Raw genomic sequence first — 26896 nt, forward strand, 5'->3', positions numbered from 1 at the left:
GCAGGTTCCTCCTGCTTGGACAGTCTCCTTCCTCCAGTCTTCTTCGTATGTTGAAATAGCTGATGTTTCTTTTTTAGCAGCTATCACACTGGCTGTCCACACCAAGGCCTTGCTGAAAAGGCAAGGTTAAGTGCCTGCCATACCTGTATGTGCAGCAACCTCATTTTTCTGCTCAGTTTTCCCCAGCAATGTGTCTGCATGACTTTCAAGGGCATCTTTTTTCAGCTATCACTAACATGAAGGTGCTTCACCAGAGTGTGAGGGAAGCATTACACACCCATAGCCATTACTAATGTAAATACAGTAACTGGGTTCTTTGGCACCTATTTACAAGGCAGGGAGTTCCAGGTGTAAACAAACACCCTTTTGCAAGCTCCCATGGGTATTCTCTAGCACTCTCTCTCCAGCAATTCTGTCCTGCCATGTCAAGTAAAGGTCATTTCCAGATCCTGTCTAACTCAGCACATCCCAGATTGTGGGATGAGATTTTGGCAAGATCAGCAAGATCTGACACTACAGCCCTCAAAATACCCTAGTTCTCTGAACAGGAAAACAGATCTAATACCCTGAGTCATGAACTGGGACTAACTTAGAAAACATTTCACTGTGCAGCCACTGGAAAATCTCCTGCTCTTTGATTACCCATGTCACCTACAACCAGGTTTGACCTCTGGTTTTACTCCAGCACTGTTTGTGACTGCACTTTAAATTGGAGATGAGGAGAACCATAACCACAACCCCTTAGGCTTACCTGGATTTTAAATTCACACATTTGACATCCAGTCTCATCTGGTCTTTGCATGTGCTTCCAGCTTTAGAAGAGGAGAATCTTCTTGGTCCCATTTCACAAAAAGTCAAGTGATAGCAAGATAGGCAAAATGGTACTTGCCTTTACCATACACTGCAACTTCCACTATTAAGGGTTTGAGTCTAAATTCAAATCTTAGTCTCAGACTCCATCCCAATCCTAATTCTTCTAAATATCTTTATGATGATCAGAATTAAAACTGGTGAGCAGCCAGCTGAGACATCTGTTTGGATAATCCCAGCTTTTCTTATTTTTCCATTCAAGCTGTCCTGCACCTTGCCTCTCACTGCAAAAATACTTTAAGCTAAATTCTCAGCTGGTGAAAGTGAAGCTACCTGGATGTATAGCTTAGGCCCTGCACCAACAACCAGTGCAAAAAGAATTGGAGACAAATCAACACTTGTTTTGTACCTGAGCTTAGCACCCAAGGTGTATGTGTATAAATACAGGAGTGGATCCAGTCTGCCGTTAGATGCACAACAGATTCATCTGCTGCAGGAGCAGCTGTGCCCACCCAGCAGACTCAACAGATTGACAGTTCTCCCCAACATGTTTTTGTGTCACTAACTTTTCCTAAAGGTGATTCATCAACTTGTTTCCCCACTGGATTAATAAGCTCATAACAATGTCTGTGTCACTTCTTTTCTTTAACATTTCCTCTCTCCTCTTTCCTCCTTTTTTGCTCTCCTTTGTTCAGAGAAGCAACAGACAACTCACCCACTATGGATGAGTCTCAGTCTCCAACCCACCAAAGTACTGATGAATAGAGGTATAGTAAGGGAACGTTTTGTTCTTTCCTCTTTCTGCCCCACAGTCCGTGAGCACAGCTGTGTGCCCGTTTGTCTGCCAGCGAGGCTCCCTGCAGTGCTTGGGAGCATTCTAACCCTCGGTGCCTTTTCAGAGTCTGTGCCTGTGGCACTTTGCCCTGTGAAAGGGCCTTGGGGCCAGCCTGCGCTGTGTCCCTGCCGAGGCTGAACGGGCACAGAAAGTGGAGGGGGGGGCAACAAATCTGTGGCTCAGGAGAATTGAAAGCAGCGTGGGCAGAGTGCTGTGGGAACAGTCTGGGAGCAGCGTGGTGGGGACACGAGCTCGGCTAGGCTCTGAGGCCCTGGCCAGAGCTCCCGGCCTCGCTCCAGCCACAGCTCCATCACACCTTCCTCCTCCCTCCCTGCCGCAGAGCTGAGGCTGTTTGCAGCAGCAGCACCAGCAGAGAGCTTTTATGGGACAAGGAGCAACCCTGGCCCCATTCCTGTGGGAAGACAGAGGGGAAAGGGTGGAGGGAACAAAAAACCCTCAGAGTATTTCTGTTTTAATTAAACTGCCATTGCTGTCTGACACTCTCATTTGAATCTACAACCATTCACAGCTGGCATCTGTCAAGTATTTCAAGCCCAGCTTTCTAGAGTTATCCCATAAACCTCGGTACTTCAGCACAGAGCTGGAAAACAAAAGGCTCTTTAACATGCAAATGTCGATGCCCTTGCTCAGGTTCCTCCCAGACACCAATCCCAAGGAAACCAGGTGAAAAACAGGGCAGAGGAAGCAGGAACTGCACCAGATGTGAGATCAGTCCTGTGAGGTGGGGAGGGAATGCAGGAAGGAGTGAGATTCCCTCAGTAAACAGAAAAAATATGCATCTCCTGCTTTTGGCCTCAGAAGAGTCTCTAGTTTGGAAGTTGGTTCAAAGCAAAGTGTGAGGGAGAGACATCAGTTCTGGCTATGACTGCACAGATATAGCAGTCACTTTTCAAAATATCCAGATTTTGACCTGTTTTCCTCTGGGAAGGAGCTCTACAGCCTAAGCCAGGAGCTGACGTTGGTTAGAGCTCTTAATGTAAATTGCAAAGAAAATTCTTATGAATTGTCTCATCTACTCAGTACAGACAAAGAAAAAGCCAGGCAGCAAAAGAAGCAGTACTTTGGCAGGAAACATAGCCCAAGATGAGGACTGGGCTACTGTAACATAGTCCTTTCCACATCAGACCTGGCATGCTCTCACTAGTCCCTTCCTGGTTCATCCCTGGAAAGCCACGTCACTCTGGGACTGCTCAGTGATGCACGAGTCTCTGCCCAGAGCAGAACTGCTACAGAAAGTGCCACCACCCTCCTCCTTCAATGTTCCCACTGGGTGATACAGCCCATGTCCGAGTGAGCTGCTCTAAGGACTTGCTCCTTGGAGAGCATCCCATAGAAAAATCTCTATCCCCACTTGCTACTGGGCAGGACAGCAGGCAGAGCCTCAGGCAGGGCAGAGGCACAGCACTGCTGCTGTACCCAGGGCAGGGGGGAAGAAAACACAGGCAGAGAGCAGGGAGGTCTGTGAATACCCTGCATTCCTCTCCACCCATAACACAACGTTTTATGCTCATGGTTGAACTTCCCAGGAGCACTCACTGTCCTAACAAAGTTTCCTTTCTCCTGCAGGAACTACAATGATAGCTGTTTCCTGGACTCTCCCCTCTATCCAGAATTAGCAGATGTCCAGTGGTATGGGCAGGAAAAAGCCAAGCCTGGAACTCTAGTGTGAACCCCTGACCTCAAGTTAATCACATCAATGCCATTCTGAGATCACCTCACTGCCTCTCATTTGCCTTACCCAGATGCACTGTCACCCAGCACCAGCTTCAACTCTAAGCACTTTTTTCACGATGCAATTCAAGACAACCTTTATGGAACACTGGCCCTGAGACATCCACCACGGCAGTGGTGGAGCGCAGCACATCCCACTGCCAGACGGGTGCCCATCCCTCCCACGGCCACGGGGCAGCGGGTGGAGAGGAGCAGCCATCTGAAGAGTCAGTTTCAAAATTGGGTTTCCTTTGAAACCATAGAAGCCTTTCAAGGCTCGTATCAAAGATTACTGTTCCACAGCACGTAACAGCAGCAAGAGTCCATGACCTGCAAGCTGAAGCCAACAGCATTAGTTTGAAGGGGGTGGGAATAGGTCAGAGGCTGAAAATGGAGACCATATTCCTGAAAGTGCATCTGTTCTGAAACAGTAAATCCCATCGCTTCAGAGATGTGCCAGTCTCACAATCAGGTCAGCACTGCCAAAGATCTCCACACCACTGTTGGCAGGATGAGTTTCTCAGCAAGTTCTAGCTACAAGAACATCTCTAACTTGATGGCAGACACGACCACCCCCTGCAAAATGGCATTTCCTTCTTCATTTGGAGTCCACCTACATGCAAGCAAAAGAACACCCTGTGCTGCAGACACACCCGAGGTCTGGGCTGGTATCACAGCATCGCTGTCTGCAAGCCACTCTTGAACTGGACAGACAAGGTTTACAAAGGCATTACCTAAAGCAGAGGCAAGTACTGCACTCACAGCATCTCTGTGGCTGGCACAGAGTGCCCACCAATACATGGAGAGGTTGGGATTGTATTGGTTGTTTTGATACAGAAAAAAATTGCCAAAAAAAACCTTTCCACAAGCAGACACAGCCAATAAATTGGAATCTATTTCTGCACAAAGCGTTAACGTGAAATCCAAGGGAAAGCACATCGTGATCGACCTGACACGGCCAAGCTGCGTTCACATATTGGTTCCACTCCTCTTCCCTTCGTTAGCACCAGTGTAGCAAAGGGCTCGTCACCCGTGTGCTGCCGTGTGGGAGAACTGGTCTGTCAGGAAGCAGGAAGGCTCCTGGAGAAGGGTTGGACAACCAGCAGACAGGCAAATCTTCCCCTTGCGAGAGAGAAAGGGCAGCGACCGAGCGAGGCGTCGGACGCGAGCGGGAGCTGCCTGCGGCCACCAAACGGAGCAGCACGAGCGCGGCCTGGAAGGAGCTGCAAGTTTACACATACTTTAGAGCAATGCTTTATACATGTCAAGCCATGGAACTTTCAAAGGCCTCAAAGACACTTTTGTAACGAACAAGTGCACAATCTAGGTGGATGTTGAAGCTGGCACGTCTTAGTCTTCACTGCGGTGCTATGCTGTTTTTATTGCCACTCGATGGGGGCGGGCGCCCGGCCTTCCCCCGTTGGTGCGTGCAAATGATGATTTCCTATGGGAAAGGCATTAAAAGAAACGGCTGGAGGGGGTTACTTTGTGAAAAGCAGAAATTGAAGTTAGCTTTAGTTTAAGGAAAAAGGAAAAAAAAAAAGTGTGAGAGTGTGTGAGTTGTGTGTGTGTGTGTGTGTGTGTGTGTGTGTGTTCCAAGAATAACAACAGCATCTACCAGACAAAGTAGAGCGAAACGTTTCAAATTAAACACCGCAACTTGGGGGGCTGCCACGCCTTTTGGTATTAAGATTGCTGGAAAACTGCATTCCAGGCTTTAAAAGAGAATGGGTTCTGTGTAATTAGGCTTTGAAAAATGATGGGGTTTCTAAACATTAATGCAAGCAGCTCATGCCAATTCCTTTCTGCAACTCACACCAGAAGTGTTGGCTTTGGTTCCCTGCGCTGCTGCTTTGCATCACTGGTGAGGTGGGGAGGAGGCCGTGCAGAGATGAGACAGAGACAGGCAGAAAGGCTGTTATTTGTCCAGGGAAACCTGTGGCAGAGCCAGGATTGGATGGGGCAAGAGGCCAGACTGGATGGGGCTCTGAGCAACCTGGTCTAGTGGAAGGTGTCCCTGCCCCATGGCAGGGGTTGGAACCAGATGATGTCACTTCCAATACAAACCCTTCCGTAACGCTATGATAAGGAAACTCTTTTATGTCCACACATGAAGTATAAATAAATTATCCCTCTGAAAAAAAAAAAAAAAAAACAAAAAAAAACACAAAAACACTGGCAAAGGGTTTACAAAGGTGACCACACAAATTCTGTGCTTCTGGGCCTCCCTGAAGCAGCACCCGGGAGTGCAGCGCACCATGACAGTAATTGAAGCCTTACTTTCAGTTCTGGAAGAACAGCCAGTGGTGAGATTGCAGCCTTTATCTGTTCATTCAAAAAGCTGTTTTCACCATCTCTTTGTGCTTTGGGGTCTTTAACATGGGAATTATTTCAAGTTCCTAATTGGATTTTTAGCTGGATAAGAGGTAGTACTGATTAATGACATTTACTGATAAAATTTGGTAGCTGAAGTAAAAGGATTAAATAAGGACCAAATTAAGCTACAGCAAATAATTTAGCCCAAGGATTTTTAGGGGCTCTGAGCAACTGTCTGTTTTCTTTTTAATTTCCCTGGTAAGTGGTTTGGGTTTGGGTTGTTTTTTTTTTCTGTGTACCTTCTTTTAATTAAAAAGAATTCAACAACAGCGGCACTATGAGGCCTCTGGGCACTACAGGAAGAAACATTAATTCCTCCAAGACCAGCTCTGCAGTTTTGCAGCAAAGGTTAAAAGGTGGCAGCCCTGAAATTAGGGGGGGAAAATAAAAATATTTAGCCTGAATTGCAAACAGGCTGGAGTGGAGAAAAAGCTTTCTAAAAACGGATTGAGTTTTGCTTTGTGTTCTGCTTTTCTGGTTTGCAATCAAGGCACATGTGAGCAGCCAGTCTGGTAGTAAAGACAGATTAAGTAAAACAGGTTTTACTGTTTAGCTCAATTCAATTAAACACAAATGTACATAAAATGTTAATCATATGAGATTAACATATTTAAGTATAACACGGAGGGGCATATACATAGCTATTACAGACAAGCACTTGACTACCAACTTAACCCCTCCTTTACTTTTTTATTTTTCAAGGCTCCATCTGCCATAAAGCCACAACCGCGTTCAGTCTGTGTGTCTGACACTCCCTCTGTGTGGGCAGGAGCCGGGGGACGGTCCCTGCAGGGCCGTGCTGGGAGGCAGGGTTTATTTTTAAATGATATTATATGCAGTCGAGTGTTGAAAATGTTGAAACAGTCCAATTTGTTTTCACTCTGTATTAGTTTTAGTTTCAGGCATAGCCGATCCCCATTCAGGTGCTATCAGATGACCAGTTACTGCTTAGTTAACTAGATGTAAAGTTTTACATATATATATTAATGTCAATAGTTTTATTACAAGTTGTGTAAAATGGACTCTCTAGTTTAAAAAAAAGGAAAAAAAAAAAAAAGAAAAAAATTAGGTCTCTCCTGAAATTGACTTTAGAGCATGGAAAATGATTTTACTGGATTCTGTTCAACTGTAATCAAGGAAAAAAAATATGTATGTTGTAGAAAAAGTTGCAGAATTAAAAAAAATCTGCTTTTAATTTATTCTTTTTGTATTAAGAATTTGTATAGTTACCTTTACATTTTGCAAAACGGTGTTGTCAACACTTCCTTATTAAAGCATTTTCAAAATGAAACCTTGCCATGCCTTGTCTCTTTGGGAGGGCAGAGCCCAAGCAATCCTTACCACTGCTAGAGATGCTGGGCCCAGATGTGTGCACAGCTGGCCAGGGTGTCCATGAGGGACCTGCTCCTTGGCTGACTGCAGGAAAACTGGCATTCCCCCAGAAAAGCCCATCCTTTAGAGATCCCTCGGGATTCAGCACCCAGCAGATCCATGCTGGCTCCATGCCATGTTCTCCCAAGCACTGGTCCCAGGGGCTCAGGAGGACCAAGAGTGTGACTGATGTCCCACCACTGTGGGAAGCAAAGTCACAAATCCAACACACAACTTGAAATAACTAAAATTAATGCTCACTTACATGGATTGGATGCCAAGTTTCTGCAAGGCTGTTTCAGCAATGCCAACAGCTGTGGGACAGGCTTCAGCACCAGCACATTCCCCATGCTCCAAGGAAGTGCCTGTTTGGTGACTTCCCAAGGGAACCCACTCCAAGAGGCTGCTCTAGCTCAGTAGGGCAGCAGTGAGCCCTGCACAGGGTTAGGGACATCACTTGACGTCACTGGTGTCCCCTCTGTGGGCAGCAGTGACCGCTCCACAGGGAGCCACCAGTGGCAGCAGCCCAGAGCCAGACAGCCCCTGTGACCATCACCCAGCACTGCTGAGTGGGGAACCACTGCCTGCAGTAAATCCCCAGGAGGGTCTGGGATGGACCAAACAGCCACAGCGAAGGTTTTCAGACACCCCCTGAACTCTGGGACCTTGGCTCAGATTTCTTGACAGTGACTCCCAATGTGCTGCAGGTCTTCACCACCTCAGGAGCAGTTTTCAGGGCAGCCTGCTCCAGATCTGGTACTGCCCACCTTGCACCATCCCTCTCAGAAGGCACCACGTTATGTTCTCATCCCCTGGGTCCAGGAGTCAGAGCACTCCCTTCCCCCTGAGAAGTGAAGTCACTTACACCCCAATCAGGTTCATTCTTGGGCAAGACTGGATCGATGGTGGTGATGTCATGGCAGCCAGCTGAAGAGAAGCCCAGTTCCTCCATTAAAATGATCCCACATGCACCTACCCTAAAAACCTTTCCAGCAGCACAAATAGCAAATAGGGAATTTAAGGCATTTCACCACCGCCGGGCACAGTAATACCAGTCCAGGCAGGTACCAATAGTTTTAGAGGTCACCTTGCACAGGCCCTTCCACAGCCAGGCTTGGGAAAGGGTCAGGGACTGCAACAAATGACCAGGGGCACTGAAGTCCCAAAACCACTCCAGAGACACCACTATGGCGAACTCATGACTTCATCCTAAGGCTTACAAGCCTTAGGATTCAGCAGAGTTATTTCCGCCTAATGCAAGAATTATCAGAAATAAACATCTGGAAAAGCCTAGAGGGAAAAGTAAATTGCTAAACTGAAACATACCCTCCCCACAAAAAAAACCCCAAACTGTCAAGCAGTGTGACAGCTGCACCACACCCACTCCTCCCTAAACTAGACTGAGGGTTGGGATTTTTTTGGCTAAGAGGCATTATTAACTATTTGATCACGGTCTGGTAGCTGCAATTTGGGGCCATCCAGCTGCAAAGAGCCTCCAACCGATGATGAAAAGCAGCTGCCGTAACAGTGTCCCCCCCGGCCCCTGTCCCCCAAGGACCAGAGCTGGCTCTCACATGCTGGACAGCTGGAAATTCCTACACTGATACGCCGTGAGAAAGTAGCTCCCAGCTCCTCAGTTCCCCATGCAGCACCATTCCATGGATTGCAAGGGGATAAATTCTTCCGTCATGGGATTCATTCAAGCAAGGCGGCTGTATTTCAGGGACTGTCAGCAAGGAGGCACATTGCTTAAACTGCATTCCTTAAAACCTGATCAGACTAAGACATTCCAACCTCAAATTCACATCCCTACAGGAGGTGCATCCCCACTCAAACCAGCACTCAGGGTACCATTAAAATTCTCCTCAGTAATTAGTTCTAAGGCAGGAAGGAAAAATCCATCTAGCACTATTACAGATCCCCTAAGGAATCCACTTCCCGCTACAGCAGACGATACAATGCTCCTTAAACCATCTCCTGGCTACTCACTTGCTGCAGTTTCCAGGGAAATTACAGCTCTTCTGAACAAGGGACAATATTGTCCCTCAATTATTTACAGAGTTCAAAACCAAGGTCAAGATAAAGATTTAGAAACAGTTCAGGAAACCATCTGGGTGGGGAGAGGGATAAAGTTGCAATGTTACAAATGTTTCTGCTGTAATAACGCCCCCAAAGAGTATCTGTACAGAGCACTTCAAAGAAAATCACCAGAAAGCACTGTTAATGAAACTCTTCCATGCTCTTGACATCTGCCCAGCTGCTCCCCATAAATCCCCATCTCCTCCCCAAAGAGACAGTGAGGTCTCATCAGCCTCATTTTATTACTTCTCGACTCTAAGCTCTTGACATTTTCTCTGGGGTCAAACACTCCAGACTGAAAATCTCCTGGGTCCAAAGAAGCACTTCAGAATCTAAAAGTGTCTCCAGAAGAACCTGAATTTCTCCAAGATACTCCTCCCAGCTCACATGCCTCAGTATCTCTCACTGTGAACACCCAAGGGAGACAGGTCACTCCTTGAGAAGAAGGCTCCAGTTCCTGCTCCAAGCTGCCAGTCGAGGGGAGCACCCAGACAAACCCATTCAATGGAATAGTGACACATTTCTTCAGGAAGTGATTCTGCTCAAAACTAATGAAGTTTCAATATTTCACTGTTTATGCAGAATTAGATATCATTCCCCTGAGTTTCCTCACCATTCCCAGTCAGGATACACAATGGTAAAGATTTGTGGCTGCTAGAAATACTGTTCATGGTCATGGGAGGTCCTAATTTTCTCTGCAATGCCCAGCAGATTGAAAATTTTCTCCAGATGTATAAAGATGGAATTTGAAAGCCTCAAGAGCTGTAAGATTACTTCCCCCCCAAGCCCAGAAGGTTTATATTAAAAATGTCGTTACCGAAGAAAAAAAAAAAAAAAAGCCAAATCAGATGCATTCGAGATCAAAAACTCTTTGCACTGAGGCTGAGAAATATAGAAACCTTTTTTTTATTCCTGATAAATACCACATGAAAGATTAACCAATAAAGTCTTTATATTTACAGAAATAACCAAGATTCAGATTCAACTGCTTCCCTCTAATCATCTCCTCACATCAGTCTCCAATGCAAAAGCAGCCAAAAAAGTTCCACATGCTCCTTGCAGGGCTGAGACTCACCTAAAGCTCTAAAATATGGGAAACACTTCAATCTGCACAGTTCCCTGAATAACAAACTGAAATAAAAGCAGTTGTCATGTGAATTATCCCTTGGTCATTGTCTTGGTCTTAAACTCTTCAAAGCCCATTCCCTCTGCTGTACATTGGATATGTTCAGCAAAAAGCACAGATTTCAAAATAAACCTAAATAAATGGGGCTTGGAAAAAGGAAGCTGTAAAAAAACCTCCTTTCTGCTTTTTTTTGCAAAGCCCACCCCAAGTTCTTCTTGATGTTCAGGCTCAAAGTCTGCCTCTTCCATCCTCTCTGGGTGTTGGAGACCGAAATGTGAATCCCACCCTGGCCCCCGCAGAACCTCACAGCGCGTTGTACTCCACACATTTGGATGGGTCTGTTGGGAAGTGCTTCTGGCAAATGGTCATGAGTCTCTTCAGCCCCTAGGAATTAACAAAACAAGGACAATTCTGTAATAAGGCTGCAGCTGTTGAACAAGCTTAATACAGTATTCTTAAGCTTAACAAGAAAAATTAAAAAGAAAAGGCTGCTATTTTGAGGTTGGGATTTTTATTTTGGTAGTTATTCTGTTTTAAAGTTTGAGGTTCTCTTCAATATTAGAGGAGTTTGTGGTATAATCAAAAAGGCTACAGCTTCAATCCCACCTGGTAAGATTCACAGTGAAGGATCACAGCAATTCTTTAATCCCTCTTTATCACCAAGGGAGCAAATGATACCATAATTAAAGATATTTTCAAGAAAGCTGAGTATTAAAATTCATTCTAAAGAGTAAAAAGCAATTTCAAAACAAGCTGCAGAGCTAAGGCAAGAACCAAACACTTCTCAGGAGAACTGTGGACAGGACATCACAGAGGGAAACTGAAGCAATCAAGGAGAAAGACAGAATGTGGACTTTTCAGTTCTTTCAAGCCATCAATTGCACAAAAACAACATGACAGGAACCCTGTGATTATTTTCTTTCAAGACATACAGAAAAGTCTAACAAAGAAGAAAGCCAACTGCTGTGGTGGAAGTGTAATTTAGCAGTGACACTGTACTCCAAGATGGCAGAGTCATGTCCCTGTCATGAGACTCTCCTCAGGGAAGGCAACTCCTCACTCAGGGAAAAATGATTCAACAGGATGATGCTTTGGCCTTTCTAATGCAGGCAAGCATGGAAAGTCTGTCCCAGCACCATGACTCCTTGTTTGGGACGCTCTCCAGAGTGCTGTAATCAGGAACATGTTTGCTTCATGCAGCTGCTGGGAGCACAGGTAATAAATATCCCATGCTCCAGTTTCAACCAACTTGTCAAACAAGACCCAAATATCTAAAGCCGACATGGAGAACATACATGTTTAAAGCCAACTTTGTCTTGGTGCTGCAGTGAGTTGAGTAAATTAGAAGCAGAGATATGAAATTTCCAGTGGGAAGATGAACTCAAGGATTTCCTTGGCCAACAAATGTAGCCCCAAAAGCAGAAAAGGGACAAACAGGGGAATTCATACACAACTTCCACAAGGTATATCATGCTAAGAGAGACCAAGCAACACTCCAGAGTAGAGATCCTTCTGCTCCAGGAGTGGCAAATGGACAGAGAAAGCGAATTACTGAGCAGCCTGGTCTGGAAGGTTCCCCTGCCAGAGGAGTTGATAGTCTTTTAAGGTCTCTTTCAATCCAAACCATTCTGTGATTCTATGAATTATTCACCATTATGACATGTGGATTAACACAGATCACAACAACATTATTTAGTTTAAAACTATTTCATCTGTTAAATACTTCCAAGCATAACTAAAGCCTTTCTCTGAAGATGCATAATCCACATGCCAATTTTTTACCTTACAAAATAATTGGTCAAATTTAATTTGTTGTCTCTGTAAGTGTCTGGAGGCCCCTGTGACTTCACAATTATATTTTTTCAGGTTATGCTATTAAAAACTAGAGCTGAAGAGAAACCAAAGGTTATACTCGCAGCCCAAATACAGAGAGACTCAGAGCAGAAGAGGAAGTTGCATTTTGCAAGCAATTTCCTTGCAGACATCTGCAGAAGCTGAAAAGCAACAGGAGTCCTGCTGCTGAAGAAGGAAGACATTTATAAACCTCGCCTGCCAGGAACTCTGAGCTCCATGATCCTGCTCAGAAGACTTCAGAGTTAACCCAGAAGGTTTTTTATCTCAATGAACTGCAACTGGCAAGAGCCAAACACATTTAACAATACCAAGAGAGAAGGCTTTTTTCCTCAGACCTGTCCACCCACTGTGTTGAAAGGACAGAGTAGAAAAACAGCACTGCTACTATTTCCACAACCAGAAGTCCACATGAGTATGAAGATGCCCAGGAGGAACTAAGCCTGGAATTTTGAGCCCAGATTCCTGACTTTATTAATGAATGCATTTATCTAGTTGCAGAAATAGTCAGAAGGACTGAATTTTACAGTATGAAATTCTGTGCATGTTTAAAGCACAAGTTAAGCAGTGAGAGGCCTCAGGAGAATCAGCCTGTCTTCAGAGCTGCTTTGGTGTTCATGCAGGATCACAGCAGTTCAGAAAAACCATTAGACTATTCCTGGCCCAGCATTGAAAAGCCTTCAGGTCCAGGATGAGCTACTCTTAATTGGATGTTATGCTTGACACAAACTAAACCTGTCAATTTCTGGGACACTTCTACCACATCACCTGACACCGACGTTTCTAAAAGATCCCCCTACACAAGCAGACCTGTTGGCTTTGCAAAGCTGACAATTACCTGTATGTACTTCCTCTGAGTTTCATCGTTGAGCACGTGGGCCACGTGCTTGGAGAAAATCTTCTCGCGCCCCGTCCGCGCGTGGATGCCGACCATGGTGACGCCGATGGGCCAGGGAGCGTTCCCAATGGCCATCTGCAGATAGGCATCGTTGGCCTGGAGAGGGAAGGGCATCACTGAGCACCTCGGGAACTGCACCACACAGAGCATTTTTGCACTGCCAGGTGCAGTTTAAGCCCCACTCCAATGTCTCTGATCTGGTGTCACTGCATGGTATTAACCAACTGCACAACACACCTTCCCACATGGAACTCCAAGGGAAGCAAGGACTATGGACTTTCCCTTATGAAAAAAAAGAACTGGATAAGGCAGTCTGGTTACCTTGACCAAAACTAAGGTTTACTGGGATTATTTTCAACTCAACCATCTCTGGTTAAATAAGGTTACATTTGTAACCATGCTTAAGGCCAGAGCAGTAGCAGCAGTAAATCAATCAGGAATTTCCTCATCAAAAGCGCAGATCCTGTTTTAAAGCTGTAACAGACAACATTCCTGGGGAAAAACAGGGATTAAACTCGATGGGAAAATTAATAGAAAGACAGGCAGAAAGGAAGAGAAGTATAGAGCTTAAAAAAGCCCAAGATAACAACTGAGAAGCAGCAAGTGACAGATACAATTACAGAAAAAACCTGAAGGACGTGGAACAGGACATTCCTTCTCTATTAGAGAGCAGCTACAAAACTCACTGATAAAGAGTTCATTTATCACCTCCTATTCAGAAACTGGACAATAAGAAGCAGCAGTCATGACCAGTGGGTGCAGATTCTTTCCAGCTAGCACTGAACAAACTGGGAGGTGAATAATGAACAAGGCAGGGGTAGCAGACAGACCTAAAAGCAAACCTAAAGAGAGGACAGAGCTTAGTCATCACCTGCATGAGGCAGAATCTTAACAGTCTTAGTCAAATACCTACTTGCTGACTTAAATATACTTTTGTGATGAAATAGTATGTGAACATACAATTAAAGACCCTTGCAGAAGTGTCACAACAGCGTTAATTAAGGCTGAGTGGACAACTTGCATTCTGGTACTTGCCTGCTGTCAACACATCGATTTCAAAATTAAAATCTTCCAAGCTTTTCAACTAACAAAGCAGCAAGAATTTGTGGCCGACAGTATTCACTAGGGTGCACAAAGCAAGCAGCAGGCAAAAAGAGACAGAAGAGTAGGCAAAAAGAGGCAAGTCTCTTAGAAAGTAAAATTGACAAGGGTGCAAGTATCTGTAAAGGCATTAGCCTAATGTAAAAAAACAAAAACAAAACAACAAAACATCCGAATGTGTATTCAAGTAATCCAAAATCTCTGCGAAGCTTACTTAAAGGCAAGCACCTTCAGGAGAGAGAGGCACTGCTGAATAACCCAGAGATACACCACATTCCTGCATGCTCATTAGTTTGAGAAGGTATTAGAAAGGGAATTTCCACATAATGATGACAACCAAGAGAAAAAAAATTCTTCAAAATAAAATCCCACTATCCTACATCCCACTGTTCAGTTCTGCTTCCAAATGATTTGGATTAAATTTGCCTTAGGCCATACAAAGTTTTTTTCAGTATCAAAAGCAGGTTTGCTTGCTTACTTGACAAATTATGCCAAATCCTCACAAGAATAGTAAGAAATACTAGAAATTTGAAGGCAAAAGACAACTCAGGTTCCTCTGCATATACAAGCTGCTTCAGCAAATGCTATTGGTATTTCAATTTCACTTCTGAAGGCAGCTACAAATAAAACCTAATACTGCCTTTGATCTTATGTCCCAAAGTACTTCTGCCTCCTGCAGTGAGCAGACTTCATCCAAAAAAATCTTCTCATTAACTTACCTCAACCTTACCCGGCCACTTAATGTGAGTGTAGACAAAGAAAGGGACACTGCCTCATATTCAATAACTCAGTTTGCCTCAATTAATTCCTAATTAATTAATCATCAACACCCTATTACTATTCAATACCTTCATTTAACCTTAGAACATCAGGTTTCCCCTTGAGGAATGCCTCTGCAACTTATAGGCATCTCTAAGAAAAATTTTCATCATGTTTACAAAGCTGTGCAGTTTCATGAACCTCAAAATATCTTCTGTCAGGCTGGGGAACAAACACTACTTAGAGCCTAACATTCACAGCCATTTTTCATTTTGTTGGGATAGATGTTGTATTTCCAGCTATGCATCTTCAAAATGAAAAAAAATATGGGAATGCTGAAGTAATAAACTCAATCTTTTACAACCAGACAGCGTGAACATGACGGAAAAGCACAAACGTACCTTCACGTATTCTCTCTGCAACATAAATTTAATAATATCTGTTATTGATTCTTTGATGTCTGCAGGAAGTGTCTACAGGAGTGAGGGGAAAGAAAAAAAAAAAAAAAGACATTTACTTCAGAACAGCAGCTCAGGAAAATCATCTTACTCAGCATTTATGCAAAGTTTAGCAACTACTCTTGCTTGAGGAGTTTCACAAAGGAAAACATGTTAAATATTCAGATGAAGGATCTGAAGAGCAGAGGTTAAGTGGTTACACCTGGTAGCTGATGGCAAAGTGCAAAATGCAATCCCAATTTTCTGTCATGTTTGCAACCCAGGGAGCAGGTGCTGCTTCAAACAGCTGGAAAAGCAGTGGGTGGGTAGATTTCACTGACTGAGACGAAGTCAGAACTGGGTGTCAGGAGCTCTAGATACAGAAACTGTCACCAATTCATTTATCCCCTCTCCTTCAGTGAGGCTAACACTGCCCTGGAAAGGGCCCTGATGCTGGTTACTTGGGAAGCAAAGGCTGAAGTGGCACTTAGAGGTGATTTACCCGCTTGCGGAGCTTCCTGAAGAGCGGCCGCAGGTAGGACTCGGTCTGTTTCTGAGTGGCGCTGTTCAGCTTCCCCTGCACGCCCCGCTTCACGTAGTCCTCTCTGGCATTCAACTCCTTGGCCCAAACTCCCAGGAGGAACTGCAGGGAGCAAGCACATCTGTGTCATGGTGCCATCTAGTGACTTCCCGGCACATCAGACAGAACAGAGGGCTAAGCAAGCAAGGAGAAGTGAGTTTTTTGGAGAAATCTGATTTAAGAAGGTAAAACCTTTTTCAGAAGGATAGGCAAGGAGGGACATGAACAACTCTCTTATCTTAAATGTACACACACAAATTAAAGCTTCAACTCTTGCTGTGCCTTTGATTACGACAACATTTACACAGGCAGTGGCTGACTGGGCTGAGAGGCAACACAGGTTTCTTGCCAGGAAACAAGGAAACAATTTCCTGCCATCCACTTGAACCTGTGCACTTCCTTTAAAACTCTCTCATTTCACTAACAGTATTAGGTGACATTCCAATTCAGTGTGCACTGCTCCAAGGAAACTCCTCCAAAGGTTTTGATGCCACAGTACCACACAGAGGCAACTCAAACAAATGCCTCAAATATCACACGAAAATCAAAACCGTATTTATTTTGTCTGGAAAAGCAGGACCAGATTTTGAAGAATGCTGCTCTCCCAAGAGCTCTTTCCCAGATCTGGCACAAGTCACTGTTGTGACTAACAAAGGCTGTGGAGTGCCAAGCATTTCAAAAAACCCACATCTTGAACATAACATGTGAGATTTTCCTCAGAAGTGGCTAAAACCTACCCTTCTATTCTTGAAATGTATCTACATGGCAGAAACTACAGAATAATTAGAGTTTGTTACCTTCAAGAACTTTGTTATGATGTCCATATCATAGTGATCATCACCCCGTCCCAAGGATTCTCCCAAAGCCTGGTGGGGGGAAAAAAGGGCCATTATTTCTACTTTCTCTAGTCTGCCAGCACCACCACAGCAGAGCATGATTCACTGCACCACAAACTGCAATAAATTCCACAAGAAATCCCAAACACTGGTCAAGAAACAGCTACAAATGCTACTGAAATTCACTAATCTATCACAAACATTTACATCACAACGGCAATATGATTATTTCTGAAAAGTCAATGCAACAGTAATTCTTCAGTCATTAACTATTAAATTATTGGCATAATTAGCAGCTGTCTGACAGCACTGTATTAAGGGGATCTGTGGGTGCACAGCATTTTTTGAGATCCTCAAAGCCATCAATTTACCTAAATATTTTGTTATGCTATTTCAATTCTCTGATGTACTGGGGCTTTTTATCATTTAATTGCAACTGTGAATTTGAGGGAACAATTTTTTTAAAAAAACCCCAAAACTAAGCAACAAACCACTCAAAAAGCCCAGCTGTATGCTCCAATACTCCACCATCCTGCCAAAACCTCAAAACTCTAAATACTAACAGCAAGTTTTATAAACATTTTCCAGTAGGTATAGATCAATTTATAATCAATTTCCATTGCCCTCATGTTTCCAAAGTGAGTTTTATTTTAAAACATCTCCTAGATTTGGAGTCAAATTCAATGTAAGCCTTTATGCTCAAGGCAATGCAGCTAAAGTAACATAAAATTAAGACATGGTGTTTACAAACTTTTTCAAAAAAGATTGCTTGCATGGCTCAAACTAAGCCTGCCCTACTACCACAGAAAGGGATTATTTTGGGAGCTAACAGATCAATAAAATGCAGCTCCAATACAAGTGCTGCTATCCACTCTGGTACTGCAGTTATTTTAAACCAGAACCCCTGGCAGCATAACAAAAAACCCAGACTATTTCTTAATAATAATGTATTCACTTCAGCTTTCAGTTATAAATCGTATTATTTCTTAAACATGCTTTTGGAAGGATGTTATGAAGATTAACTCCTGCAAAGAGTTTTGAAGATTAAGGGTAAAAGTCTTCAGCTCAAGTTAATGTGCTTTTCAAAATATTATCCTGAAATACCAGGTGCTGGATGCATTTCCTGGCACTCACTCTCCACTCACTCACAGAAACACCACAGGATTCTTTCAGAACAGAGCAGCCATTTGCACTCAAGGTTCTGGGACACATTATCTCTGCACTTATATTTCTTGTGGTCTGCCTACTTCTGATGCTCACTTCCTTTTGTCCTAGAAGTTTTCATATCAAACGTTCTTTCTGTGTGTCTATTTTTCAGAGTCCTTCTTCCTTGTATAGGGAAAATTAATTGGTACTGACCTTATTACCCTCTCAAATATTCACTGGAAAGGCTTTGGCATTTATGACCAGGTAATGTATTGGAATTAAATTCTCTACTTTTGAAATCTTGGAGAATGAATCTTTACTGTATCACTGTCTTTGCAGGCAACACCTATCCCCTTTGGGATGAAGTGTTGTAAACAAAGACCACTTGAGTTTCCCCTTGTCTCTTGTAGGCACCTACAGTGCAACTCCAGGCTTGGAAACCTAAATTTTCTCCTTAAGAATACTTCAAAATGTCTAAGTCAGCTGTTGAAAAGAAGACAACTTTGTCTAAACAATCCTGAAGCTTTCTCACAGCAACATGCTATATCTAAAATCTTTAACCATGACCTATCCCGTACTTCTAGCTCTTCAATAGTAGTGTTCTCCTCATGGACTTTCAGGTCATTCTGGGAGTCATCATCTCCTGCTTCTTGGCCACCCACAATTTCATTCAGATACTGCTGATCAATCTTATCCAAAGCAGCCTTCAGGTCATTTCTCAGGCCCTAGAAAACAGGGGGAAAAAAGACTGGTTTATAAAAAACCCTCAAGTAAATAAAAGCAGTTCAGTACTGTCACTGTGAGCATCTAACTTCTGTTTAAGGTGCAGATTCTGTAAAAACACACATAAGGGTTTAGTTGTTTGAATTTAGCTGAACTCCAACAACAGTTTCTGCTTCAGCACTTAACAAAATGCAGGTGCATGAACTTCTGAAACACTCATACCTATGAAAAATACTTTTTACAGTATCTTCACCAAAAAAAAAGCCTGGAGGAAGGAATCAGCCTCTAGGACCTTCTTCAAGTCATTTTCTCCAAGCAATGAACTGAACCACCGCAAAACAAATGAAAACCAGACCATAATCATCATCAGCTCTACAAGTCTTCACATCTGCCCTGAAAAAAGCTGTAAATAAGTCTCACTCATTCGGTGCCAGACATAAAACAATAACATTGTTTCCTTTTATTACAAATTACTTAAACATAGCAGAATGTTTTATTATAGACTCACTGCTTAAAACCCTCAACTTTAGAAGAGGTGACTAAAAAAAAACAAAATCAGTTTAAAACCATATATATAAAGTTATAAGGTTCTTTCAAATAGAATACAAAATTTGCCTTAACCACAGCTGAAGGATTTGCCTTCTCATCTTGAGACATAAAATATACAGCTCTATAAAGGAGTATGACATTTCTTACCCTCAGATAAATTCAGCCATTCCACAGGGAATGTATATGCAGAGTTACTTCCCCTCTTCCATCATCATACTCAGCTATCTGGAGCATTTCTATTAATCATTTAGTTACTCTAAAATGTCTGAACCACAAGGCTGATTGACTAAGCAACATGCAGAATTCCCCTAGACAGCAACAGGAGTGACTGAAACATGTAACAAAAATCCAGCACAACCCTATTTATGGGCTCTCTATTTCCTAATCCTGCTCTGTGATGGATGTCACTGGAGGGGAAGCTTTCATTTGTAGAGCTTCTATTTCTAGATCTTCATGTTTGTTCAAAATGTTTATCTTCATTTTGAAGACTTGGAGAGGAAAAAGCTTCCCTTTTATGGGCAGCCCCAGGAAAGACATTTAAAACAATTCAGTTTGCCACAAATTAGGGAAGAAAAAGCAAATTGTCACTCTGTTAGTGTGGTTGTAAATTTGGTTAATAGTGAATGTAAAACAAACCCCAACTGTATCTCCTCACTTAACTGATCATTCCTTAAGACAAAATGAATAAATTAATTAGATCTTCAGGTCAGCTTTTGAGTTCATGGCTACTTTAAAGGGAAGGGGGAAAAATGATACTTCCATAACAAGTTATAGCTCTGGAATCCAGGGATTTGAAAAATCATTTTTATCCCAGACAGTATGCAGTTCTGCTCTTAGTTACCTGTGCCTTCTCGGGGGTGACATAATCACAATACAGGATTATTGTAACAGTAAATGACTGTTCTCTGCTCATTAAAAAAGCAGAGGCAGAACAAGCTGGGATATTAATAGGCCCCTTTTGCAAGTGACAAGGGCCTGGTAGTTTTCTAGGGCAGAACTCTGTAAGCTAATTGTAATCGTGCACAAAACTCTGATATTTAACATAGTTTCTCAGCAAAAAAAGAAAAAAAAAAAATTAAACAAAAGCCCATATTCTCTTTGCTATTACTCCCTCCTCCTGAAAATTAACAGTTACTGAAAATTATTTTTAGTAACTTTTCTAGGGTTACTTATTCATTACCCCACTATAAATAAGTAACTAAGAGCCAGGCTTACCTTGTTCACTTCAGGTGCAAGAATTTCTATCTTCCTCAGACGTTGAAATGCATCATAATCTGTCTCTCCAAACAGCCTGATGGGCTCACCCCTCTCTCGTAACCTCCTGATAACCTGAAAAGAATCAAAGCACTCCCTGACGCATAAAGGAAGCAAAATAAAATCCAGAATGACAGATTTATTTACTTTGCTTAGAATAACAAGCTGAGCTGGACTGGAGAGGAAATGGCAATATTTTAAGCAGTAGAAAAATGTTCCAGACACTTTACAATCTAAATATAAAATTCCCACGGTATTTCAGTGAAAGGTCATTCCAAATATTACCAATCCAAATTTTGCATAAAATCCCAGGCTGTTTGATACAGCCAAACGTCTTCCTCTTCTGACTTGTTCAAACAAATACACAAAAATCATCCCTCTGGCAGAGCTTAAAGACCATTTTCAAAATCACAAAGGAACTTGACAATAATCTCACTCACCTATTTGTCTTGGCAATAAAAATATGAACTGGGCTGCAGGTTGTCCCAGCACAGCTACAAGATGATCTGCTGAAAATCCCCACCATTAAGCATTTGGGAAATATGAAGTCCCAAAATCTAATGGGATAGTTACTTTAAAAGTAGATACAACAGACATGAAAAAGCCTCCCTTAACTTGATTCAAACCTCAAACCAAACACAAAACCAACAGCCCCCATTACAAGTCCTGTAAAAACCTGATTATCCTGACAAATTAAGGGGAGGTGTGACATGCTTGGATGACCTCAGCTGTGAATTTCAGTATTTCCAAGACTAGAGTGCATTCTGTACTTCTGAACTTCCTGCTTCTGCTTCAGGGTGTGGATCTGTTTGTGAACTTAAATCCACATAGGCATATTTATCCTTAGAAAAAGCAAAGAACATCCCAGCTGCTCTAGCTTTAGGACTGTTTCCTCTAGAGGCTAACATGACCTTCCAAAACTTGGTTCCTAAATTTGTGCTCAGACCAACAAGTTACAAAGAAAAGAAGCTCAGGGAAAAATAAATCTTGGAAAAAGTCAGCATGCCATCTTCAGTGCTATCCAAGAATAATCCTGATATTCAGGGTATCTCTCTGAAAGAGCTGTAAAATGTTATAAAACATCTGTGTAAATCTCTGTAACAGAGAGGTTTTACACATCTCTACCTCCCTATGCATTCAATTGCACAGCAGAGCCCTGATAAGCAAAGATGATCATTAACTGCTGACTGCAAAAATGGAAGATTATTATTAAATAGAACTGCCATAAAAAGTACAGTTCACTGGATGAAACAGCCCTAACAAGAAATTCCAGGTGTATTTGCTGTAAACTCAAGGAGTCAGTTTATGGTTTCTGACTTTACCTCCTGTCTGGAAAGAGTCATTGGCAACTTTTCCTCTGCCAGTTCAAGTTCCAGCACTGGATTTGATGTAGCCAGTGGTTTCTCCTCCTCTTCCTGCTGCTGTACCTACATTCAACAGACAAAGTTACTCGTGTGCAATGGAAACAAGCCCACATATTGATGAGAAAGGATAGCAAGATACAGAACTCTGGAACACAGACTTTAATATGACAATATAAACCTTTAGTTTCATAGTTTTATGGTCCATAATTGCATCTCACAAGAAAATAAAAGTTCTTGATAGTATCAGTAATTAACTAACACTTCTGCAGGTTGCAGGAAGCACTCTCTCCAGCAAACAGAAAGGACAATTGCTGAAGTTTGGCTGTCACTTTAGCAGGCAGATGCCAGCACTGGTTTCAAAAATAGCAAATCCACCCTCTGCCTGTTGATTCCTGTCCCTGTTCCACCCGTCCTACTCATGCAAGACCATTTGCATCAATGTGTGATGAACCAGAAAGGGGAAATTATTCAAACAGAAAATACTCTGACAAACACAAATACTGGTACTGTTCCCAGCCTGTCCACTTCCTCATCCAGCTCCCCAGGACCAGCACATGCACAGAGAGAAGGAAAGGAAGGAAAACCCCAGAGCAGGGTGAGAGTGGAACTGCCTCTTTCAGGGTCAGCTACAGTGTTTATTACCTGCAGCTTCAGCAAGCTGAGCACAGTTAGCAGTGATACACAGTTTCTGTTGGGTTTTGAGAGGTAATGCACCTCTCAAACCTTGTTTTAGGTATTGCACCTCACTTCTCTAATAACCTTGCCAGTTTCTTACAGGAAAAAAAAAAAAAAAAAACCCAAACAAAAAAAGACACAACTCCTCATAGGAACAGAGTATCTTTAACAACTCCTCTTAGTCTAAAAGAATGTTCCTGAATCAAAGAGAGCATCCTTTCTTCATTATTCAGTATTTTAATAATGCAAAACAACTCTTTGATCAAAGTAACTTTGAGACAGCAGCCATGTAACTACAGCTCCCTGTATAAGCTCAAATTCAACACTTCTGACAGCAAGAGCAGATTGCTGGTGGTAATATTCCTATAAGAAGGAAACCTCTTCAGTGCTCATTCATATCTTGTTTATTCTTAATTTATTTCCTTTCTGTACTTGCTAAAAGGGAAATATCCAATGAATGCTAGAGCAGCCTGCAGCATTCCCTGTGCATGGGCAGCTTGTATTTGGGTTGATCAATCTGAGGAAGGTACTGGACAATTTTTTTTTTTTTTTAATTTTTAATAGGCTTTTTATTCTTTCAGGACACAGTGCCAGCCTTGCTCAGGTGTCAGTGTGACTCCATGTGGCTGGCAGGATTCACCCCTGGGGCTTCAGCTACAAGATTCAGCAATTTCAGATGCACAGATCTACATTCAATGCTGTAATTGCAAACACAGAAAAAAATCAATCCTAAGAGTACAGATGTTTGGAATGAACAATTAAATCAAGGTTTAACACATAAAGGGAGGGGGAAAATAAAATTTCCATCAATGCAGGGAAGGAGGAATTGACAGGGGACAGAAAATATGGAAGCATGGTGCAAATTTTTTTTTAAATATATTCCCAGAGCAGAAGGATACATACAAATTTTAACTTACAAACATTCTTGAAATCACAAAGAGATAGCAGAACTGGAAGAAAATATTTTATCCATTCTGTCAGCTGGACTCCAAGTTATAAGCAGTATCTTTACCATTGTTACTTTTGTTTCAGTGCTTTCTTCAAGCAAGTGAAATTATTCCAACTTATTAAGTCTAAGCAAAGCAAAAAAGCACCTGCATTTAAAAGGAAATCAGTCTGTGTTCCATGTCTCATTATCAGAGTAAAGAACCAATGCAGAAATCTGGGAGGCTCTAAAAAGATACTAAATTTAACAAAAGTAACTTATTTTAAAACCATTGTCAGGGTTGCATTTCACACCTGTGCAGCAGCACAGGTAACTCCACTTCAACCACATGAGGTTCTGAAGAATTCAAGCTAATGCTCAAAAGGCATCAGGCAGCCATTTGCACTTGGAAGAGCAGCTGGATTCACAGAGCTTTCCCATGACTTTATGCTGCACGTTCCGAGAATCATTTTGGCATTGATGTTCAAATACGCACAAACAGATCAAGGTTTCAGAATAAGTCACTAACTGGGTAAAGGTCACTTGAAAACAAAGCTCCTATTTGTGCCCTCTAACAGCAGACAAGATTATGAAACTGTCTTCCCCAGGGAATGCATCCCCCCTCCCAGACACCCCATCAGGCAGGCAGGCAGGCACACACACACTTGTAAAAGACAACAACATTCTTTCCATTTCAGTAAACTCTTGCCCTGACACCATTACAGGGCAGATAAAGCCTTCCAGATCACCCATTTGTTGCAAAATGCACCCGAGGTTACCAATTGTTTCTAATATTTTGCCAGCAAGAACATAAATGCTGTTGTTGCACAGCTTCAGTGCTGGGTGTTTAATGGCCAAAACCCAAATACCAATTTAGGAGAGTTGGCAGATCTTTTTAATGCACACCCACACGATACTGATTTCTTTTGGACATTTTGACAATGAAGATCAGATAAAATTATCCAAATGTATCCATTTTTCTCAGTAAGGGGAGGAAGGTGGCTATATCAGATCCAGTGTTCATGCCTAACAGCACAATTTAATAAGAAAGGAAGACAAGCTTTGATCCCGAGCCACTTCATGCTTTCCACAAATAAAAACAAACAAAAAAAGAAACAAAAGCCAAACCATAACACAAACTTAAGTAGCTGTATGTCATGCATATCTTTTCCTGCATTGAAAATGGTTTTGGAAAGTCATACCTCTCCAGGTGGCTTCTCATTTACAGGCTAATGTATAACATTAACAGATTGAACAAAGAACAACAATTATCATTAACAACATTGATATTGTTGATAAAAAAAAAAATGCAGACTTCAAAATAAACACACCAAGTCCTGGAAGAACAATTTACATACCTTGTAGCCACATCTCTGGAAGTAGGCCTCCTCCTCCTTTTTGGCTAACTCACTGCGTTTGAAATACTTCTTGTTTCCCTAAAAGAGAGGAGAGCTGTTACCAGTTCACAGTTTTGCATGGTTAAGCAAAAATGGCTCAAAGTTTCTTACTTGGCTTGGTGAATTCAGCTACATCCTTTCCCAGAGATGCCTAGTTGGAAGCACCTCTGCAATCAGCAATATAGAGTTACTTTGCAGGATATATGTATAAGCAGAATTAAAAGTACAACGTGCTTGCCAGCACTTCAGAAAACCCAAGTCTTTTGTCATGTAAGGCCTTGGTGGTCTCTGGTGTAAAGCTTCCCTTCAGACGTGCACAACCAGGCCCAGGCTGTTTAGATAAACCATACTAAACACATTGTTTGACATCAAATCAAGGGGGTGGGACAGATCACCTTTATACACAGTATTTTATAAGCTTGCTTGGAGGAGCTTTGTAAAAAAAGCGCCTGAAAAGACATTCAAGACACACAACAGCTGGAAAATGTGGCCACCCCAAAGCATTTTCCTTGATTAGTACAAACTACAACTTCTTCCTTCATGCTTTGCCTGACGTACAACAGCCTCTGACTGCAGCTCCCTCCTTTCAGACTCTGATGCCAAAACTCAAAAGACACCCCTGAAAGGGGCTCTGCTGTACTGTGGGGTTTTGAGGCACACACACACTGCTCACACCTTGCCCGGGTATGGGGTTTTTAAACACACACACACACTGCTCACATCCTGCCCGGTATGGGGTTTCTAGGCACACACACACTGCTCACACCTTGCCCGGGTATGGGGTTTTTAAACACACACACACACTGCTCACATCCTGCCCGGTATGGGGTTTTTAGGCACACACACACTGCTCACACCCTGCCCGGGTATGGGGTTTTTAAACACACACACACCGCTCACATCCTGCCAGGTATGGGGTTTTTAAACACACACACACTGCTCACACCCTGCCCGGGTATGGGGTTTCTAGGCACACACACACCGCTCACATCCTGCCCGGGTATGGGGTTTTTAAACACACACACACCGCTCACATCCTGCCCGGGTATGGGGTTTTTAAACACACACACACACCGCTCACATCCTGCTCGGGTATGGGGTTTTTAGGCACACACACACCGCTCACATCCTGCCCGGGTATGGGGTTTTTAAACACACACACACTGCTCACATCCTGCCCAGGTATGGGGTTTTTAAACACACACACACTGCTCACACCCTGCCCGGGTATGGGGTTTTTAAACACACACACACTGCTCACATCCTGCCCGGGTATGGGGTTTTTAAACACACACACACCGCTCACATCCTGCTCGGGTATGGGGTTTTTAGGCACACACACACCGCTCACACCCTGCCCGGGTATGGGGTTTTTAGGCACACACACACCGCTCACATCCTGCCCGGGTATAGGGTTTTTAAACACACACACACCGCTCACATCCTGCCCGGGTATAGGGTTTTTAAACACACACACACTGCTCACATCCTGCCCGGGTATGGAGAGAACGCGGCTGTGGGGGGGAAACAAACCACACTCTGCTCACCAAAGCTCGCACTGACTTTTCTCATCTCTCGGTGCTCGAAATAAACTAAACCAGCCCCAAAAGCCCATGGAGCACAGCGAGGCTGAAGCCAGGCTGCATCCGCGCCCCCAGACTCCTCCTGGCTCCAGCCCGATCCCATCCTGGTTCATCCCGGCTTTGGAAAACCCGGCCCTGGGCCGCTCCGCGCCCCCTTCCCCGGCCCAACCCGGGCCGCTCCCGCCTCACCCCCGCCGCCCTCCCCCGGGCCCACACCCCGGGCAGCTCCTGGTGTCCATGCCGGCCGCCCTCACCCCCAGCAGCTCCTTCTCCTCCAGCTGCTGGCGCTTCCTGCTGATCTCCCGCTTCAGGATGTCCATGGCGGCCTCGGGAAGTACCGCAGGAAAACAACGCCGTCACTTCCGGGGAGGCCGCGCCGCCGCGCGGCGCCCCCTGGTGGCTGGGAGGAGCGGCGGGGCTGGGGGCGCGTCAGTGCCTTCTCCCGAGTGACAAGTGACAGAGGAGATGGCCCCGAGTTGTGCCGGGAGAC

General features: G+C 43.4%; 2 protein-coding genes across 7 annotated transcripts in view; one reads left to right on the forward strand and one right to left on the reverse strand.

The window, feature by feature from the left end:
• The window catches only part of FRMD4A (FERM domain containing 4A), a 77591-nt gene extending 70548 nt beyond the window's left edge, over positions 1-7043 (forward strand). For 4 of the 5 annotated variants that reach the window (XM_053977837.1, XM_053977840.1, XM_053977839.1 and 1 more), the window contains one exon: positions 3233-7043. In XM_053977837.1, coding sequence (XP_053833812.1) covers positions 3233-3335 — 103 coding nt within the window. In that variant the 3' untranslated portion in view covers positions 3336-7043. Of the gene's footprint in view, positions 1-1505; positions 1578-3232 lie in introns of all 5 variants that reach the window. The other variant, XM_053977838.1, reaches the window with a different exon arrangement.
• A 3042-nt stretch (positions 7044-10085) lies between these two features.
• PRPF18 (pre-mRNA processing factor 18) lies at positions 10086-26756 on the reverse strand. Of its 2 annotated transcripts, XM_053977856.1 has the most exons (11): positions 26661-26756; positions 24785-24862; positions 24629-24655; positions 21785-21889; positions 20424-20537; positions 18515-18661; positions 16752-16820; positions 15877-16017; positions 15339-15410; positions 13018-13173; positions 10086-10712 (listed from the first exon to the last, which is right to left on the reverse strand). In XM_053977856.1, the coding sequence occupies exons 1-11, from the start codon at positions 26724-26726 to the stop codon at positions 10632-10634; spliced, it is 1056 nt and encodes a 351-aa protein (XP_053833831.1). In that variant the 5' UTR covers positions 26727-26756; the 3' UTR covers positions 10086-10631. The 2 variants fall into 2 exon arrangements, with proteins under 2 accessions (XP_053833831.1, XP_053833832.1); XM_053977857.1 differs by lacking the exon at positions 24629-24655.
• Between the last annotated feature and the right edge of the window lie 140 nt (positions 26757-26896).

This window comes from Vidua macroura, chromosome 5, assembly GCF_024509145.1.
Source record: "Vidua macroura isolate BioBank_ID:100142 chromosome 5, ASM2450914v1, whole genome shotgun sequence".
In the NCBI taxonomy this organism is placed as follows: Eukaryota; Metazoa; Chordata; class Aves; order Passeriformes; family Viduidae; genus Vidua; species Vidua macroura.

Excerpts from the sequence above, each read along its gene's own strand:
- PRPF18 (XM_053977856.1), bottom strand. The coding sequence starts at position 26,726 with ATGGACATCCTGAAGCGGGAGATCAGCAGGAAGCGCCAGCAGCTGGAG. Across the intron at positions 21,890-24,628 it reads ATGAGAAGCCACCTGGAGAG|GTACAGCAGCAGGAAGAGGA; the intron begins GTATGACTTTCC and ends TGTTGAATGTAG. Across the intron at positions 18,662-20,423 it reads TTGCACCTGAAGTGAACAAG|GGCCTGAGAAATGACCTGAA; the intron begins GTAAGCCTGGCT and ends CCTGTTTTCTAG.